General features: G+C 41.2%; 1 protein-coding gene across 1 annotated transcript in view; it reads right to left on the reverse strand.

The window, feature by feature from the left end:
• Positions 1 to 4,405: 4,405 nt before the first annotated feature.
• MYOZ2 (myozenin 2) overlaps positions 4,406 to 20,687 on the reverse strand; it is a 33,661-nt gene continuing 17,379 nt past the window's right edge. The window contains exons 5-6 of the mRNA XM_061585247.1: positions 19,715 to 19,898; positions 4,406 to 4,812 (exon numbers count right to left, since the gene is read on the reverse strand). Coding sequence (XP_061441231.1) covers positions 4,578 to 4,812; positions 19,715 to 19,898 — 419 coding nt within the window. The 3' untranslated portion in view covers positions 4,406 to 4,577. The remainder of the gene's footprint in view (positions 4,813 to 19,714; positions 19,899 to 20,687) is intronic.

Consider the following 20,687-nt stretch of genomic DNA (forward strand, 5'->3'; position numbering starts at 1 on the left):
CTATTAACTCTGTTGCTGTAGCTAGGTAACTCTCAGGCACTAATCTGATTCAACTCCAATGTTAATAGCACATGCCTATTCAGAAGTAAGTTCCTCTGAGTACAGTGGAAACTAACTGGCAGGTAAATGGGTGTAAGACTGCAATTCAATACACACTTATGTGGGAGTAAGTCCCATTGAACTCAATGGAGCTTACTTCTGAGTAGACATAATGGATTGCAGCCTAAAACTCTTATTTAAAATTAGGGCTGTACAGGTCATGCAGAAAGCTCTCTATTCCTCAGGCCCAAGCCGTAAATGATGACTAGTTTTTGTTAGCCATTCTGAAAGCCTTTTTGGCTAAAAGGTTACAAATGCCATAAATAAATAAATAAATGGTTGGCTTCAGTTTCTCCTGTCCTAGGAGTGACTATTTGTCAGTGGTATAGCAGATAGCTGGGCTTTCTCTGGGTTCAAATTCTTGAGTTTTTAAAAAGCATTTTCTGTATGGGAAAGGTTTAGGAGGTTGCCCATGAAGAATTGAGCAATACCAAATATCTCAATTTTGAAGGGAGAAGTTGGGCCAATGTCTTTCCATTTTTGTTACACCCCTGTTTGGCCTATGGGGTGATGTAAGCACACATACTATTTAGTCATATTTGAATGAAATAAAGTAGACATTGTATCGAATTTTGGTTTATTTTCATAATCACAGATCATAGATTGCAAATAATTAGGACACGAGAAAAGTGCACACGGAATTGGGAGGATTTACAGTAACACACTGGACTACATATTTAACATGGAAAACTCCAGGCAATGTCACATTATATAAGCATTGCATAGTCCTGCCCTTTTACCCACCTGTTAATATACTCTCGTTCCATAGTACAGGAACAGTACTACTAGCTACCTTTTTGCGCAATTATTCATGTAATATATTACCTTCTTTTTTGCTTGAAATGTAATTGATTCCAGTTCTCGTTAAACTAAAGCACATTTAAAGCACATGGCTTCCCCCAGAAAATCCTGGGAACTGTAGTTTGTTAAAGGTGCTGGAAACTATAGTTCTGTGGGGGGTAAACTACAATTCCCAGGATTCTTTGGGGGAAACCATATACTTTAAATGTATGGTACAGATGACTTTCAGAGGTTTTGTTGATATGTGTGAAGGTGTATTGACAGCACATGCCCATGCATCTCTACTCAAGAAGTGTTGAAAGATCTGCCTGTTAGCTACCGAGTCAAGTTCAAGATTTTGTTGTTGACATTTAAAGCCCTAAACAACTTGGGACCAGGATTTCTAGCAAACCACCTCCTCTGGTATAGAGCAAGCTGATCTTTAAGATCTTCCAAGGAGACCCTGCTGGTCATTGCACAACCAGAAAATTGTCACTTGGTGACAACATGGAAGCAGGCCTTCTCAGTGATAGCACCTATCCTCTGGAATGCCCTCCCTTGGGTAATTCATGAAGCAGAGACAGTAAGGATCTTTAAATGCTCCTTTAAAATATATGTGTTTACCCAGGTCTGGACTCTTGGCTCTTAATTATTATTGTGGGGAGGTGTACAGTGCTCAGTTTTAGTTGTGCTGTACATTTTGTTTTATCTGTTTTTTAAGGAAATGTTATTAAATGTTGCTGAGTTTTGAAGCAGCCCAGGTAGGCAAACATCAAAAAGTTAAAACAATACAATTTATGCTTAGAAATTTTTATTATATTAAGTAGCATAAAAACTTAATAAATAAATGAATAAAGCTCTGGCTGCAATCCAGTACACGCTTACCTGGGAGTAAGTCCCATTGAACCCAATGGTGCTTACTTCTGAGTAGACACATATTGGATTGCAGCCTTAGTCTTACTTCTGAGTGAACAGGCATAGGATTGAACTGCGCACCTATGATCCTCTGTCATCAGTGCAGTTTGCTCTTGAAAATTTTACAGGTCATCTTATGCAGCTGCATCGCAGAGAGGATTTGTAGCATCAAGGACAAGAGAAAGTTGATTCAAAAGCAGGAGGGGGGCATATGTCCCACTTTAGAGAGGACACTGAATGTGTTGTATATTAAAAGGAGTGTCCAGTCCAACTGTGGTTTAAAACGAAAGAACTCCACGAAGGGAGAGCAGGAGGGGCCTTGAAATTCCCCATCAGCAGTTAGCAGCACCTGAGAGCAGATTGAGCAGGCAGTGAGGCACATAGGTCACCTAGTCAGAGTCTTGTTTCTCTCTGTGGTGAGATGTATTTGTGTTTAAATAATATAATTATTTCTAAATGTTCATCTATACATATATGCAAATCTAATGCAAATGTGTGCCCTTCTTTGGCTTCTTTTTGGTTGGTGATGCATCTGTTTTCTGGCAATATGTAAGTGGCCAACCTAAGCAGAATCTAGGAACAATGGCACAAACCAGAATGGTGCAATGGTTGTGGTTCAGACCAAGATATGGAAAAGGAACAATCATGGGCAAAGGCCAGGCCAATGCTAGAAGGAAATGGGTTTTTTGCATGCAGCCTTAGCAAGAGGCAAAGCAGGAATCAACTGGAGTACAACTGGAGCCAGATAGGTTTGAAAGGTAGCAGTATAGGTCTTAGATATCTTGGTCCAGGGAAGCAGCAGTAAGACACAAATCAAGACAAGGGAAAATGTAAGAAGCCTAAGCAGCAATAGGAGATAGTGGCTTGTTCCCTAGAGAAGGGATCAAAGAATGAACTGGAAACCAACAGAGAGCTCCACTCATCCCCTTGCAATTGGGAGTTGTTATGAGTGGGTAAAAAGCTCTTGGAAAAAGCAGGCCGATTACTTGACATGAGAATATCCTCCAGTGCTAATAGCATAGTAGCTTTTGGTAAGTACTGTGCTCCCCTCCCCTGATCTCTGACCATGATTTCATTCCCCAACAGTTTAAAGCCTGGCTCAAGGCCCCTTAAGAATAACAGTCTACTCTGCTGCTCAGAGCAGTATTGGTTCCTGGTACTCCTTCATAATAAAATTAGAAGTTTAATTTTGAGAATTTTGACTTTGATTCCATATCTTGTAGTACAGAGATTCAAACATGGCCAGTGCCTGCAACCTCAATAAAAGAAGGAAAAAGTTATACCCCAGTCTAATTACTTTTATAGTGGACTGTCAATTGTTATCTATCGATTTCATATTCTTCCTCTTTCACAAGCATTCTGTCACATTTTCTGTTTCACACGTTATCATCATTATCATCATGTATCACTTAGCTGACTACTTCACTCATCTGATGGTGGGCTTGTGACCATGAGTAAGCAGCTTATGTCACAATAAGCTAGCCTTTAAGATGCCACAAGACTTTGTTTTTTCATTAATTATGTCACCTCTATCACATCTGGTCCTCATTGACTCAGTATTGTAGACACATCAGCATGGTATTAACACCAACATAGCAAAATTGGGTTTGAAAACACCAGTTTCAGCAGAATTTCATTTACTTAATCACTGCTTTTTACACATGATGTAATTTTTATAATGTATTAAGTGCTTGCCACATGCAGACTGTATAGCCATGCAAAATGCTGGGGATCTTAGCCACAGACAGATCTATAGACAGATCTGCTCACAAGTAGGTTTTGCATGATGCTGAGCTGCAAATGACATCTTTCCTGGCACATGTGGCCACAGTGTCTGCAAGCACCTGCAAAAGTATAAAGTGAGTATCAGTTTGAATACAGATGGGAAATTGTGTGCCAAACTACACTTTTAAAAAGGATATTATGTACACAGAACGTTATTACATTCACAATCAGCCTAATAAAATTGAACTTCTTATATTAAAATACAACTTTCTTTACACTGTTTTGGAAAACACAAAATGCAGTAGTTTTATTGTCTCCAAGACAAAATTTTAAAAGATTAAATTAACTCTTTGTTCATGCAAAAGATGTTACTTTCTGAAGATGGAATTAACATTGTTTTTGAGCCATATTATCTTAAACATTAGTTGGTGCTTTTTTTGTAATATTTTGGTCCTTTTTGGATCATTCACAGCAACATTTTTTGTCAATACTATGCTGTCAGCTTGCAGTATGTATCAATAATAAAACACTGGGAGAGTTTCTCAGGCATGTAATAATCTACTTTGTACTGTTTTATTCAGTTTGTTTTTGGGGTGATTCTGAATAGTGTCTATATGGTAATAATTTGATTTTCAAAGCAAAAGGAGAAACTGCATTAGATTTCATGTCTCCTTCACTAGAATCAAAAGCCAAAGATTTTTCTTTCAGGTTTCAGGAAGTGAATCTGCCCAAACCAGAATGTATCACATGCTACTAATGTGAGAGCAATTTTTATCATCACCTTCTTAATAGGAAAATACAACAATGTAAAATCAACCCAGATTTTCTTTTAATAAACAGAAATAACAAAAGGGAGCAAGAAAAAGAAAAAATGAGTCAAAACTAGTTTTTCAAGAGTAATGGCCAAGTTATTTTATTTGTTACATTTGTAGAAGAAACTTAACTCCAGAAAACAGTTAACAGCATCATATGTTGTTATAAGAAAAGGATGTAGCACATGTTGAAAGAGCAGAATATCACCACATTGATTCTGATGTGTGATTGACACTCCACTCTTTTCACAGATCATCCGTTTCTGGAACGCCGTTTGCCTCTGTAGGCTGTATAGTTATCATTATGGGAATATTCTCAGAGGTCCATCCTTTAGGAGTCCTGTTGAAAGACCGCCTGGTAGAAAGAGGATTGGCAAGGACCATGAATCGTGGATCATTTAGCAGCAGGAAGTTGAAATCTGGTACTTTGAACTTAACCAGTTTCGATGCTCTCTCAAAACCACCAAAAGGAGTAGCAACTCTGTAGATGATGGGGATGGGAACAAGAGTAAATGAAAGGCAAATCAAAACATATTCTCACTCTACTTTGAACCTGCAATTGAAAAGGGGAATTTAAAAAAGCTTTCCTGGGTTTTATATTGTTATTGTTATGTGCCTTCAAGTCAACTACGACTTATGGCGACCCTATGAATCAGTGACCTCCAAGAGCATCTGTTGTGAACCACCCTGTTCAGATCTTGTAAGTTCAGGTCTGTGGCTTCCTTTATGGAATCAATCCATCTCTTGTTTGGCCTTCCTCTTTTTCTACTCCCTTCTGCTTTTCCCAGCATTATTGTTTTTTCTAGTGAATCATGCCTTCTCAGTATGTGTCCCAAGTATGATAACCTCAGTTTCATCATTTTAGCTTCTAGTGATAGTTCTGGTTTAATGTGTTCTGACACCCAATTATTTGTCTTTTTCGCAGTCCATGGTATCCACAAAGCTCTTTCTCAACACCACATTTCAAATGAGTTGATTTTTCTCTTATCCGCTTTTTTCACTGTCCAACTTTCACATCCATACATAGAGACCAGAAATACCATGGTCTGAATGATCCTGACTTTAGTGGTCAGTGATACATCTTTGCATTTGAGGACCTTTTCTAGTTCTCTCATAGCTGCCCTCCCCAGTCCTAGCCTTCTTCTGATTTCTTAACGATTGTCTCCATTTTGGTTAATGACCGTGCCAAACCCTTGACAAGTTCAAAGTCCTCATTGTCAGCTTTAAAGTTACATAAGTCTTCTGTTGTCATTACTTTAGTCTTTTTGACGTTCAGCTGTAGTCCTGCTTTTGTGCTTTCCTCTTTACCTTTCACCAGCATTCGTTTCAAATCGTTACTTTTATCATTTTATATGGAAGCACTTGTTATTTATCTCTTTTGTAGTACTTTTTAGTACATAGCCTTTATCTCACTAATCCTTGTAGCAACCTTTTGAGGTAGGGCACTATAATTTCCATTTTACAACTGGACTGAAACTGTGGTAGAGAGAGAATGATCTGGCCAAAATTATGCAGATCACCCATCAAGACTAGCAACACTGGAACAAACTGAGTCAACAAGAGAATGAGAATCGAGTTTCTAGCCTTCAATAAACCACTTCAAGAACTAAGGCTGTATGGAGTTTACTATTCCATTCTCTTTACTAACAACGATGATTGAACTGAAATCAGCAGGCTGCTTTAAGGCAAACTCAGTTTATTGTTAGAGAAATTAAACAACTGAAGCTCACTGATGCAAAGGTATGTGTGTGGGTTGGGGGAGGAACTACTCTCATTAGAAATCCCATATATTATACCAGATATCCAGCCTGAATCCAGTGAGACTCATTCATGTTAACCTTCTTTGAAGGTGAGCCATCCTTCAAGCAATAGGCCTGGGAATAATTCCTGAAACGCATTGTTTACTGATTATCTTGACTTTTGTAATGCCAAACTATGAAACTATATGCAGATTTTATTTGAACGTTATGCATACTGTTGAAAGGTTATTTCCTACATTAAGGAATCACTTACTAAAGAATAACAACCATTTAATTCAATGGGATGTCTTCTATGGAGATATACATAGGATTATGCTGCATGACTTCAGTCCTATACACATTTACTTGGGAGTAAGCTCCACAGCTGGTATAGCACAGTAGGGAGGAGAGCCTGGCTGGGAGTCCAGAGTCTGTGAGTTCAAATCCCCGCTTGTGTCTCCTGGGTGTCAAGGGCCAGCTAAAGTTCACCCCCACAGTGAGTGGCTCAGGGGTTACGTGCCCTGCCACCTGTGCAGCCGTGGGCAAGCTGCATAGTCCCAAGAAGCCCACTTGCCCCCAAGCTGGCAGTTGCAGACAAGGAAGGGGCTGGCTTGTGCAGCTGTGGCAAGCTGAGCAGGCCCTAGCCAGCTGGGGAGGACTAGCCTCAGAGGGAGGCAATGGTACACCCCCTCTGAATACCGCTTACCATGAAAACCCTATTCATAGGGTCACCATAAGTCGGGATCGACTTGAAGGCAGCCCATTTTCAAGCTCCATTAAACTGTGGGACTTTTGATTAGATAAACATAGAATCAGGATGCATATAGAACTAACCTCCAGAAATGGTTCTGCATATTGCAGATCCTATCTAGAATACAGTTTGGGCATTTCTGGTCTGTTCAGTTGGTTGGAAAATGCAGCAAAGAAGTTCATAGCTCAGTGACAGAACGCATACATAACATATGGAAAGCACTGTAGCTCAGTGGTAGAGGATGTTCTTTGCATGAAGAAGGATCCAGGTTTTGTCCCTGGCCTCTCCAGTTAGGGTGGGAATGTGCCTGGCTGAAACTCTGGAGAGCTGCTGCCAGTCAGTGCAAAAAATACTGAGCTAGATGGATCAATGGTCTGACTTGGTATAAGGCAGTGTTGTATGTTCCATAAAGAAGAATCTAGGTTTAATTCCTGAATCTTGTGAGAGCCAGTGTGGTGTAATGGTTAAGGTGTTGGACTATGACCTGGGAGACCAGGGTTCAAATCCCCACACAGCCATGAAGCTCACTGGGTGACCTTGGGCCAGTCACTGCCTCTCAGCCTCATGAAAACCCTATTCATAGGGTCGCCGTAAGTTGGAATCGACTTGAACGCAATACATTTACATTTTTAATTCCTGAAACTTAGTTGACAGGACTCATTGTGAGGAAAAATGGGGAAGTGGCAGCCCTGTATGCCACCTTGAGCTCTTGGAGGAAAGGTAGGCTATTAATGTAATAAATAAATAATATAAATAAGTCAGAGAAGGCAACCTGATCTAGATGGAGCAATGGTCTGATTCAATATAAGGCAGCCTCATATGTAAGTTCTATTTCATAACATATTGTCATTGTTTCCCAATGACACTGCTAAAAATATATGCATGAGGTGTCTGGCTCTTAGTAGCTTTCCAATATAGGACTTGATGATGAACAAGTTATACAGTCTCTGATGTTATAGGCCGATTTCTGAAAAGTCAGTACATAGCTTTCTAATATATTAAAAGGCAGTACCTTCTAATAAAAATATGGTACAACTAGATCAAATGTTAAGAATACATAGTTGTATTCTGGATATGGATCAACCTAAACAAGAGTAATCAGTAAACGTCTACATACGGCAAGAGTAAATTTTTTCAAGCAATCATTTGGATGATATCAAGGAGTTGTAATGCCCTATATTTCATGAAGCCAAAACATGTAATTTGAGTCTGATTCACTGTATGCAATCAAAACCCAGAACCAAAAAAAAGAAAAAAGCTCATTAAGCATAATAGGGAAGTGCAGGTATTTTACAAAGCAGAAAATTAGACTAAGCTTAGGTTTGTTTGACAGTTGTGATTCGTGAAAGCAGATGACCCTTCGTATGCAGAGTAGTTACACAACAATCAGGAGCGTTTAATTACATATAATTGTAGGTTAGAACACAAGCATTGTTGTGTGTTTCATAGAACAGTTCAGTTCATGTCTCAAGGAGTCCAGTGTTGGTCTTTGTGAGCTGATTTGAAGGAGGTGGTATTCAGTTTTAACTTTTTTCTAAAAGTTAACATAGGAAGCTGCCTTATCCTGAATTAGATCATTGGCCCATCTAGCTCAGTATTGTCTACACTTCATTTCAACAAGCCTTTTAAGTTGAGACCTTATCCCAGTTTGAGTCTGTATTAGAATTGCTTTTTAATATGTTTTTAAACCTTTTTTTAAACAATATGTTTTTAATCTTTTTTGAAAAAAGTTGTCTTGAAAGCTTTTTTAGAAAATGTTTTTAAAAATGTTTTGTTTTAATGTATTTTAAAGTCTGTTTTTTATGATGTTTTGAAGTGTTTTTAGTGCTTTTGTTTGCCACCCTGGGCTCCTGCTGGGAGGAAGGGCAGGATATAAATCAAATAATAAACAAACAAATAAATAATACACTGATTGGCAGCAGCTCTCCAGGATTTCAGACAGGGAACTCTCCCAGTCCTGCCTGGAGATGCTGGGGATTGAACCTGGGACCTTCAGATGCTTTGCCACTGAGCTGCAGCCCTTCCCAACATAAATAGGACCCTTTTGTAATAGTAGTTTTTGCAACTCAGGGACAGCAACTTTTCAACATCTTTGTAGCTCTCAGCATCTTATTTTAGTCACACACCCCTTCCCACTTTGTCCCTACTTAGTATGGCCAGCAACAATACATAGTAGTTCTGGCAAAGGATACTCACTACCTAGTAATCACTGTGGAAAAAGTGACTCTATGCTGTACGACAAGAAAGGGATACTTTAAGAACATTAAAAGATCCTGCTGGATCAGCACAATGGCCCATCTAGTCCAGCATCCAGTTCTCACAATGCCTAACCAGCTGCCCATGAGAAGCCCACAAATAGAACCACAGCACTCTCCCCTCCTGTGGTTCCAGCAACTAGTATTCAAAAGCATGCTGTCTCTGATCATGGAGGCAGAGCATTGCCATCATATCTAGTAGCAACAGATAGCCTTATCCTCCTTGTATTTGTCTAATCCTCTTTTAAAGCCATCCAAGTTGATGGCCATCACTGCTTCCTGTGGGGGTGAATTTGCACTTTGTCTGTCCTTCCAACATTCAGCTTTGTTGGATGTCCACAAGTTCCAGTGTTATGACAGGGTGACTTTTTTTCTTGTATATATTTTCTCCATATTATGCATAATTTTTTTTTGCGACCTAGGAGTAAGGGTTGGGCCCGAAGCATTCAAGGGGGAAAAGAAGCAAGATGGAATAATCTGCTTGTAAAGAGAGAATCGTGTTGTATAAGAATGTTTGTTGCATGCATATAAAAACTATATTTTCATATTACTTTCAGTCCTATTATACATTTTCTACATTCCGATTAGCAGTTTTTTGAGACTACAACAGCAAAAGTTTGACTATGGCTAGGGTGCTTGGAATTGCTAAGATTTTGAGGCTGTTGTGCAATGATTATTGTGCAGTCAGTGGCTTCAGAGCCGTGGTGAAAATGTGATACTTAGCAACCTGCAGAAGATGGCTTTGCAGCCTATGGAGCTGTGCTGCTGCATGCAGAATAGTAACACAGAGCAACATCCAGATGGACTGGATTCTTTCTAGCGCTTTGAAAACAATCCATTTCAGGAAGGGAACTTTGCTTCTTTGACAAGACAAAGAGGCATAACCAGTCAAACCTGCTTATTGTTACATGTAGGCATTTTGTAGTGCCTCACTTCTTTCTTAGGGCTCTTCTTTTGGATATTTTTACTATCTGGGAAAAAAAGGTATAGGAAATACCCCGCCCGAGTAAAGATGGTTTTGAGGTGCCTTAACCCTGGGGTAGTAAACATGGTACCCTCCTGGTGTTGCTGGAGTCCAGCCAGCATGGCCAGTAGTCAGGGGTGATGGGAGTTGTAGTCCAACAATATGTAGAGAGCAGGGTGTTAGCTACCCCTGCTTTAACAATACAGATGTATTGCTAGATTCTTCCAAGCTGACACAAAGAAATGGACCTTTATTATATCCTCTGGGGATATATTTCTCTTGGCTTCCTAAGGAGGATCTACCTTCACGTTGTTGCCAAAATGATTCTTTTCTAGATGAAAGGGTTCAGATTTGGGAAGAGTTTCAGGGCTATGTATATGAAACCAAGGGTGCTAATTTGATTAGTTTCTGGAATGAACAACTTTAATTTTTAGTTGTTCAAAATTTTCAGTGAAACACATAGCTATGTAGTCATATTCCCTCATTCACCTCCTGTTAACATTTGCCATGAATTGTTGGAGTATGGGGGACCTTGCCTCCACAGATTTTTATTATTCAAGCCAATTATCCTAACGGATGAGGAAAGAGCTCCTAAATATCTAGGGTCTGTTTTCTTACTTTCAATTTACCCATTTGGCATTATGGGTAAACTATGCTGCTCCAGTTAAGCGGGCAGCAGGTAACCTCCAGCCTGAGACACAATTTTTGCAAAGCTACACCCATTTGCCCATCACCTGGACATCATATGACAATCATCATATCACAATCAGACGCTGTGTAGGTAGAATTGCAGCTGCAGTTTGAATTCAAAAGGCACAGAATTCAAACCAGGATTGCAAAGGGTGATTAGACACTTTACACCCATTTCATCTTCAGGTTTTCTTTCTCTGCCAGATAGTCCCCAGTTGCCTTTTGAGTCTGCCTTCAGGTCTGATAATGCCAGGCTGGTCCAATATAAAATCTCCCTCATCCATGATTTTAATGCGGATGAGCAGGTTGACTTGTCCTGCATTATTTTGATGTGGGTGATCAGGCTGAGTTGAGTTAGTCTCTTTGCTTGAGCAGCTCAGGGCTCAAACTACCATGATAACCATGGGGCTGTTCCTGTATGTGTAGTAGAACACATGCTGGACTTCGTTTTCTCAGCTGGGGGTGGTCTGAAGGTGGGGAGGGGGTTGACATGGTTGGACTGCTTCCTGTTGAGGTTTAGGCTTACAGGAGCTTTGGCCCTTTGGAGGGATGGGACATATGTCTGCCCTTGGAATCAGGAGTATTGCTCAGGGCCCTGGGAAATTTTCAACCTGTTATGGCTGGTACTCCTGTCAAACACTTTGTTACTCTGTGGAATGCAGAGTTGACTTGGCTGTGGCATGACTAGTCCCAAGTCCCCTCTCCTGTTATTATTTATTACATTTGTATACAGCCCCATAGCCGAAGCTCTCTGGGCGGTTTACAGCAATAAAAACATTAAAAACAATTTAAAAAAAAAACAATTTAAAAACACATACTAAAATGCCAGGCAGAAGAGGAAAGTCTTGACCTGCGTCGAAAAGATAACAGTGTTGGTGCTAGGCACACCTCGTCAGGGAGATCATCCCATAATTTGGGGGCCACCACTGAGAAGGCCCTGTCCCTTGTTGCCACACTCTCAGCTTCCCTTGGAGGAGGCACCCAAAGAAGGATGTTGAGCGTAGTGGGTTCATGTTGGGAGAGGCATTCCATCAGGTATTGGGGTCCCAAGCCGTGTAAAGCTTTATAGCTTAAAACCAGCACTTTGAATTGAGCTCGGAAACATACAGGCAGCCAATGCAAGTGGGCCTGAATTGGTTTTATATGTTCGAACCGTCTGGTCCCTGCTACTAATCTGGCCGCTGCATTTTGCACAAGCTGCAGTTTCTGAACCATCTTCAACGGCAGCCCCACGTAGAGTGCATTGCAGTAATCTAACTTGGAGGTTATCAGAGCATGGACAACTGAAGCCACCAACCAAAGTTGGTAGAAGGCACTCCATGCCACCGAGGCTACCTGAGCCTCAAGTGACAAAGATGGTTCTAGGAGAACCCCCAAGCTACAAACCTGCTCCTTCAGGGGGAGTGCAACCCCATCCAGGACAGGTTGAACATCCACCATCCGGTCAGAAGAACCACCCACTAGCAGCATCTCAGTCTTGTCTGGATTGAGCCTCAATTTATTAGCCCTCATCCAGAGTGTCTGGAGCTAGCCTGCCACCACTCGTTCCAGGACCTTGCCCAGGAATGGAACATTTGCCACCAGCCTATAATTATTAAGATTTTCTGGGTCCAGGGAGGGTCTCTTCAGGAGTGGTCTCACTACTGCCTGTTTCAGGCAGCCAGGGACCACCCCCTTTCATAGAGAGGCATTAATCACCTCCCTGGCCCAGCCGGCTGCTCCATCCCTGCTAGCTTTTATTAGCCAAGAAGGGCAAGGATCCAGCATAGAAGTGGTTGCATGAACCTGTCCAAGCACCTTGTCAACGTCCTCAAGCTGTACCAACTGAAACTCATCCAAGAAATCAGGACAAGGCTGTGCTCTGGATACTTCGCTTGATTCACCTGCTATAACACTGGAGTCTAAGTTCTGGCGGATGCTAAAGATTTTATCCTGGAAGTGCCTAGCAAATTCATTACAGCAGGCCTCAGATGGATCTACCATGTCCTTGGGGCCAGAGTGTAATAGTCCCCGGACAATTCTGAAGAGCTCCACTGGGCGGCAGATTGATGATTTGATAGTGGCAGCAAAATATTGATTTTTTTGCTGCCCTCACTGCCCCTAAATACAGCTTCCCATAGGCACTTACCATTGTGTAATTGCATCTACCAGGAGTTCGTCTCCATCTGCACTCAAGCCGTTTCCTCTATTGTTTCATTGCTCTCAGCTCTGGGGTATACCATGGAACCGTACGAGCTCTACACAGAAGAGGGTGCTCAGGAGCAATCGTGTCAACTGCCTGGGTCATTTCTGTATTCCACAGTTCAACCAGGGTTTCGACAAGAGTGCCAGCCTATCAGCTGGAAAACTCTCCAGAGCCCTTTGAAAATCCTCAGGAGTCATTAGTCTGTGGGGTTGGACCAACTTAATAGGTCCCCCACCCTTGCCGAGGAGAAAAGCCGCTGTAAGTCTAAACTTCAGCAAGCAGTGATCTGTCCATGACAGAGGGACTGATGTAAGCCCCCCCCCCACATTCAGATCACCATCTCCATGTCCAGTTGCAAAAACTAAGTCTAGGGTATGCCCTTCTATATGTCTTGGGCCAATGGCATATTGGGACAGTCCCATTGTTGTCATGGAGACCATGAAATCCTGAGCCACCCCAGATAAGGTGGCCTCTGCATGGATGTTGACATCCCCCAGAACCAACAGTCTGGGGGATCTCAACAGTACACCCGAGACCACCTCCATCAGCTCAGCTAGGGAGTCTGTTGGACAGCAGGGTGGGTGGTACACCAACAGAATCTCCAGTCTGTCCCGCTGACCCAACACAAGGTGCAAACACTCCAGACCAGTAGTTACATGGACAGGGTGCTTGCAGAGGGAGATGGAGCTCCTATACAGGGCCGGTTCTAAAGGGCGGCCAGGTGAGGCACTGGTCCGAGGGCCCGGAGCTACAGGAGCCCCTGAGGGGCCCTCCGCTCCCCTTCTGCAATCCGTGGCACCATCCGCCTGCCTGCCATTCCCTTGCCCCACCTACCTGTCTCCTGCCTTTTAGCATTGCCCTTAATGAAGATGGCGGCTGCAGCTTCCCTAAGGTACTGAAGCCGCTGCCGCCATCTTAGTTGATGGAAGAGATGCGTGTGCGTAGCATGCATGTGTGCCATCAACAAAGATAGTGGCGGAGGCTTCATCCCCTTAGGGAAACCATGGCCGCCATCTTCATTAATGGCAATAGTAGACAGGAGACAGGTAGGTGTGGGTGTGGGTGGGCACTTGCGCACATGTCTGGCCCCAGGGCAAACTGATGCCTAAGGGCCCCGGCATGCCTGGAGCCGGCCCTGCTCCTATAGACCACAGCAACCCCCCCTCCCCGACCCTCAGGTCTACCCTGATGCTGCACCAGGTACCCTGGCGGACATAGCTGGGAGAGACTGACTTCTCCCTGCTCACTCACCCAGGTCTCGGTTATACAGCAGAGTCTGTTGTATTGTTCAGCTCATGTATTTTTTTAATTACATTTATGTCCTGCCCTTCCTCTCAAAGGAGCCAAGGCCAGCATACACCTGAGCTAAGGGCAATGAAGCAACTGTGGAGACAGCTAGGATGCAGGTGTATTGCTATTGAGTTTTCAGTTATTTTATTTCTTGTTGTGACCTGCCCTGAGAACTTCTAGATAAATACTGTAAATAATTAGATAAATAAACCTTTTCTTTTCTTGCCTTGATCTAAATCTCTCTACACCCCACCCCCACCCCTTGCTCCCAGATTTTCCTAGCACCCAGGGCCTTGCAGTACGAGCCTTGGGTGCCTTAGCAGAAGAGGAGTATATAAATGCAACAAATAAATAAAATAATCTTGGAGGAAGGGGGGGGAGCATTAAGCAATTTTTCCACAGTAATTATTTGTATGATTCATCTCATCTTGCTGTGATGTTATACACACACATTCATTTTTAAAATCCATGTCAAGTTTCCTATCCTTTCATTCATAAGTCTGTTCCATACCATTTTCCACATTTATCTGATCATTAAAAAAAACTTGCATGAACGTTTTTTAAAAATGCACAAAAAAATGAGGCAGTACCTCTCTTTACCAGCATTCAGGAGATGTGTAAAACCTTTTTAATTTATCTAGGTTCTCACCTCAGCCGATATATTTATGAAGTTTGTACAATGCTGGTTTTAACTGCTATCTGCAATATGTCATAGTGTTGTTTTAAATTGCTTTTATGTAATATTATTGTGAGCTGCCCTGGGCTCCCTCTGAGGAAGAATGCTGAGTTATAAATTTGAAATAATGAATGAATAAATGTGTAGTTAAATACCTATTTAATTATGTATTTCAAATATGTAATTACATGTGTTCTATATTGTTTTAAATTTTTAAATTGTGTTTTAAATTGTTTTTTAAAAGATGTATTTTAAATTGTATTTGTTTTTAGTTATTGTAAACCGCCCAGAGAGCTTCGGCTATGGGGCGGTATACAAGTTTAATAAATAAATAAATAAATAAATAAATAAAATTCAGAAAAGTGAACATGAACGTAAGGATAATTCAGTTCCGAAATGCAGATCACGTCAGTTCACACTGTAATTCATAGAAATCAAATGCTGAAAGGAGTTCCTATGGGTCATTTAATTCAATCCTATTTCCAAAAACGGGCATTCCATTCATAAAGCATCCCATGATGGATGCCTCCTTCAGGGAAAGAGATTCCATATATTTCCCCAGAAAGTTTATTCTTTTCTCCCACCCCAGCTTAACCATTTATTAGATTTTCTGCTATTTAATTACTGCTTATGCTAGCCATAGTGAATATAGTAAGCAATTGTTCTGTTTTTTTCTGGCATCCTTTTACATATTTTAAAACTAACAGCATATGCTCATTATATTAGGGCTTTTCCATGCATTTAGCGTGTGTGATACACATATATATATACATATATATAATCAATATTCCTTTTTCAGTGGCAGTTGTGCTGGGAAAGTCGTGCTGTTTTCCATTCCCCTCCTAAAACAAAACAAACAAAAAACCTTCCTGGCTGTGGACAGGTGGATCAGAACTAGGCAGCAAACTGCATCTCTACCACATTCTTTCATTCCCTCTCCCCCGCACCATTGCTCCTGATCCTAGGTATCTCAGAGCACACCTTCAGCCATATATTCCTTCTCTCAGGGCCAAACAAGACTTCTTATTGTCTGAATGCAATTAACAGGCTTTTTTTGTTACACGATAGCATGATAGTGAGGAAACTTGGGCAACCTCCAGTCCATGGGGAGGGAGAGTTCAACTCTTTTTCCCTCCCTGCCATGGTCTCAACATCTTCTCTCTGAAGCATCTGTGTGGATTTCAAGGAAAGTTCCCCCTGGTACCAGTGGAAGTTTCAGAGAGGTAATTTTTGCTAGAATCATGGCAGGGAGACAGTTAAACTTTTCCTCCCCGCAATCCTGAGGCTGCTTAGGCTTTCCCAAAACTATTGTTTGCATACAAAAAAATGTGTATGTTAACTGTATTCACACTATTTATGTCACATTTAGTTTGGCTCTTGGAGACAACAGGACCTTACTATGGATTCAAATTCAGCATCCTAGCTCAGGGCCTTTTTAGTGGTGGGACATGCATGCTGGAGCACTTGTCCAAGAGAACTTCCCCTGAATTTGTGTTTCTTTTTGCTATCAAGTGAATGCTTCTTATTTTATTCTGGGAAGTGTTTCTAGCCCTTCGATCTATCTAAAATGCAATGGTCTACCCACCTAAGTGGGAAAGTTCCATTGAATTCAGTGGAACATTTCTGAATAGACATAGAGGATTACATCATTCATGTACTTTTTTTACTGCTGATGATTAGGTTAAGATGTTAGATAGCTCTGGTGAACCTTGTTTTAGTGACTGGCTGCTTTGTGTGCTTTGATTGTCTTATTTTTTTGGTGCCTTTTATGCTGCCTTTTATGGATTTTATTGTTTGTAGTGGCTTGTGTTGTTTTGTGTCCTATTGTGGGAGAGACTGTGAGTAATACATTTAAATGAAATAATAATAAATACTGTTTTCCTTCCAGAACTCTTGAATCCTTTTAGCTGTCTTCTGAATCCATTCCAGTTTGTTTTGAATTGTCACAGCTGGATATGAATGCTACTGCAGTATGGTAGTGCCTGATAAGCGAGGGAATGTTGCAGCTGCATTTATTCTTTTTATCTGAGCGTGTTCTATTAAAGTCAATAACAACTGATGAGAAACACACATTGCTTTGTTGGTGTAAAGCTTTCTTTCTTTCTTTCATTCTAGTTCAGATGTGGGAGTCTGCCTTCACAGTTCAATGATCAGGAGCCAGTACACTTCTGATGCAAAAAACCCAGAGTTACAATTCCTAGAAATATTTCTTCCTGCAGTGACACACTGCCAGCATAAAGGCCTGACTCACTGAGAGAGTGGTGTCACTATTGTATCACTGTGGTCTTCTCAAGATGACATAATTTTGCATTTTCCCCAAGACAGTAAGCAAATTAATTACCTATAATGACTAGAGAGTATAAAGCCTAAAAATAGGAATTTGGCTGTGGGCCAATAATATGTGAACAAGTAGAAAAACCACAGAAAGAAATCTATGTGGAGGTTTTTTAAAAAAAATAAAGTACTTGCCCTATTCTCACACTCATTCACTGAATTCACTTTCCACAATACCAGCAGGGTTGTCTTAACGGGGGTCTGGGGGTCCAAATTTGCTTTGAGTGCCATGTTAGGGTTCTTTACTCCTACCATTTCTACACTCTTCCCTGGGAAGACTCGTGTTATCAATAAAATAAGTTTGAGTGCAATCTTGCAAATTATTAGGCTCATTAAATCTTCAGTCACATTCACATCATACCACCACTTTGACAGTCATGGCTTTCCCCAAAGAATCTTGAGTTCTATAATTCTGTGAGGGGAATAGGGGTCTCCTAACAACTCTCAGGCTCCTTAACAAACCACAGTTCTTAGGGGCAGGCCATGACTGTTAAAGGGGTATCATAGTGCTTTAAATGTATGGTGTGGATGTGGCCTTAGTGGCTTCAATGAAATAACCTGTATTCAGGATTGCAGCCTCATAACACAACCAAGTTAAGCACTTTTCATTCCTGCTTCTTTCCATTAAAATCTAAGGGGCATCTATATTTATGAGAGAACCGTCTATACCCGTATTGTGCCCTTTGTGTTTAAGTGTCACAGGACTCTTTGGCTGTGACAAACTATAGTTTGTTCTTATGAGAACATGCCATGGTAAATTTCAGGCTTACTTGCTCCCCATTATCCTTCTTGGTTCGTGCAGGGACGGGGAGCACGTAAGCCCCACAGTATGATCTTGTAACAACAAACTATCTTTTTGTTGCATCCAAATGGGAACTTTGCCTTGATTTATTGCTTATGCAGTTATGAGATCTCTTTGATCAGCATCTGTTGCATCATCTTCTAAGAAAGTACCCTCAGGAAGAACATCCAGTCCCAGGTTATTCCTATATATGGCATCTTCCCCTTTCTTCATGCTAGCCAACTGGAATGAAAGACTCCAAGGTGGCAAGAGATTTTTTCCCCAGGGCAAAACTGTAGAACAGCTACCCACATCACTCTGCCCATGCATTCCCTCCACTCCGCACTACTATGTCTTCTGAGGGTGGGTCTTGGCAGTCTATGAGAGACGTGGGTGGCAACTGCAGGAAGAATCAGACGCTCCTTGTTGATAATAGCGGACCAGATTGTAGTACTCTGTATGCCAGGTACAGCATGTGGTAGGGCTCCAGCTGCCAGCCACTGTTCTCTTTGCAGCCTTCACTCCTTACTTAAGAGACATTTGCTTCCTCTTATTTTGCAGAATGGAAATGCTGGTCCTGACAAGCTACTAAAGGCATGCAGTGCCTGCTTCCTGTTTTCTGTAGCAATGGATTGCTACCTTTCTGAAAGGATTTTTTGTGTTGTGTTAGTCACTTGGAATTAAATACTAACTATTCATTAAAAAAAACCACCACACACACAGTGTCTCAGTAAATGAAATTACTGTATTGAGTTGGAGTAAGCATGAGCCACGGCCTGGGTGTTTTGTAAAAATGTTCCCAAAATACTTTCAGTCAATGTCAATATGTCTAATGCTTCTGCTAAAAGCCACAAGACATCATTTCATAGGCAAGCATTTTCTTTCTTGGTTTATCTTCTTGCTGCTAGCATACACAGCTCCTTGTATGCGAAACCTAGATTTTGTTTTGGGGAGAATTTTATCAGCTTTTTGCTGTTATGAAGAAGTCAGAAAAGTTTTATTTTCTCAGTTTGCAAATGAGCGCACAAAGGCCACCTCCTTGTTGACTAAATATGATCTAGTGACTTTTATGTTTCTTCAATTCCCTAAGGGATTGTGAGGGAAATGTGGCAATTGAGCACACCTCTGATCATTGTGGGATTAGGAGCAAACTCCTAAACTACAAAGCTGTTTAATATGAAATCTATGTGTCTATAAACCAGGTGTTAGAGAGAGAACACTATACTTATAAAATATATGTGCCAAGGTCTTAACTGGTCTTATTGGCCTTATGCCAGACAAAATGGTGGCTGTGGCACCTCACATGTAAGGCAATCTCAGCGTGTGATGCAGCCTATTCAGGCTGATGGCACAAATACTGTTTTACCATGAATTTAGTGCAATCCTGGATCAAAAAACAAGGGGCTTGGATCCAACAATAAGTTAATGGAGCAACATTCACAGAAGGAAAGTTTTCAGTCTCCCCACACACCACTTTATCTTCTCTGGAGGGTTAGGGGAGCCTCCTGAGCAATGTGGGATGGGTTGCATTGAGCTGCTGGGGAAAGGGGTGACTGCCCAAAAGCAGGTGAGCCTTTTGGGGGGATGCAGGCAGACAGACATAGGAAACCTTCATTCTGTGAACTTTTTTCTATTCACTTACCGTAGGATCCAAACCGTAAGTTCCACAAGAGTCCCCATCTTATAAAACCTAGCTCTCCCCCCCCCAAAAAAATTACCTGTTAAAGCTCTTAAAGTCGGGCAGCTCTGGTCTTGCTTCTGGCTTAAACAGTTTAGGGTATAAAGCCTCCAACAGCTCTGGATCATTGCTGATGGCTTCTATCCAAGGTGATTGATAGTACTTTGGCACGGATGTAGTGTTGAACCTCTCGGGAGGGATTGTCTTCAGTGGTCCAGAATATCCTTTGGGCAGAAAATTATACACCATGTTTGGACTTTACAGTAGCAATCTCCCAACTGTCTCATGCAACAAAATTTCAATTCATTTTCACCATATCTCCTAGGCATCATATAAGACATTCTACATTAATTGTTACTTGAGATCATCTGCTTAAGACTGTGGTTTCAGCCACAAACCTCAGAGCTCTGATTGGAAGTGTTAGAAAAACATTTTGGGTGATGGGGGGAAAGGGAAAAGATTATGAGAGGCAAACTCTGTCCCATGTACATGAACAATTTTTTTCTCACTACCATATTTAAAACATATGTTCAAAATACACTGTGAGCTTAAAAATTTAGCTGTACTGATCTCACCTATTCTTGTAATGCCCAAAGACAAGCTATAAACACTTTTATTCAAGTATTTAAAAAGGCTCCAAAAAACACCGGTTTTAAATGGTTTTTAATTGATGTGATTTATTGGCCATGCTGCTGTGGCTCAGGAAATTATTTTTATACTGGCTGGATTGTATTTTAACTTATTGTTGGTTTGTTGATCTTTGGGGATTTTAAACATTTTATTGTAATATATTATTGCAGTTTTATAGTTGTTTTTCCCCCTCTACTTTGGATAGACTTGTTCCAGAAAGTTGACTTGTATTTTCATAAGTAAATAAATAAAGGTATATACAGACACACATAAGAAATGTGGAACCATACTCCACTCACATTGCTCAGATGTACTGTCTCCTTTGCAGGATTCAAATCAGAAGAAACAGGTTTGGCTAGTTCCCAGCAGAAACCAACTATGGA

Source organism: Rhineura floridana, chromosome 9, assembly GCF_030035675.1.
Source record: "Rhineura floridana isolate rRhiFlo1 chromosome 9, rRhiFlo1.hap2, whole genome shotgun sequence".
Lineage (NCBI taxonomy): Eukaryota > Metazoa > Chordata > Lepidosauria > Squamata > Rhineuridae > Rhineura > Rhineura floridana.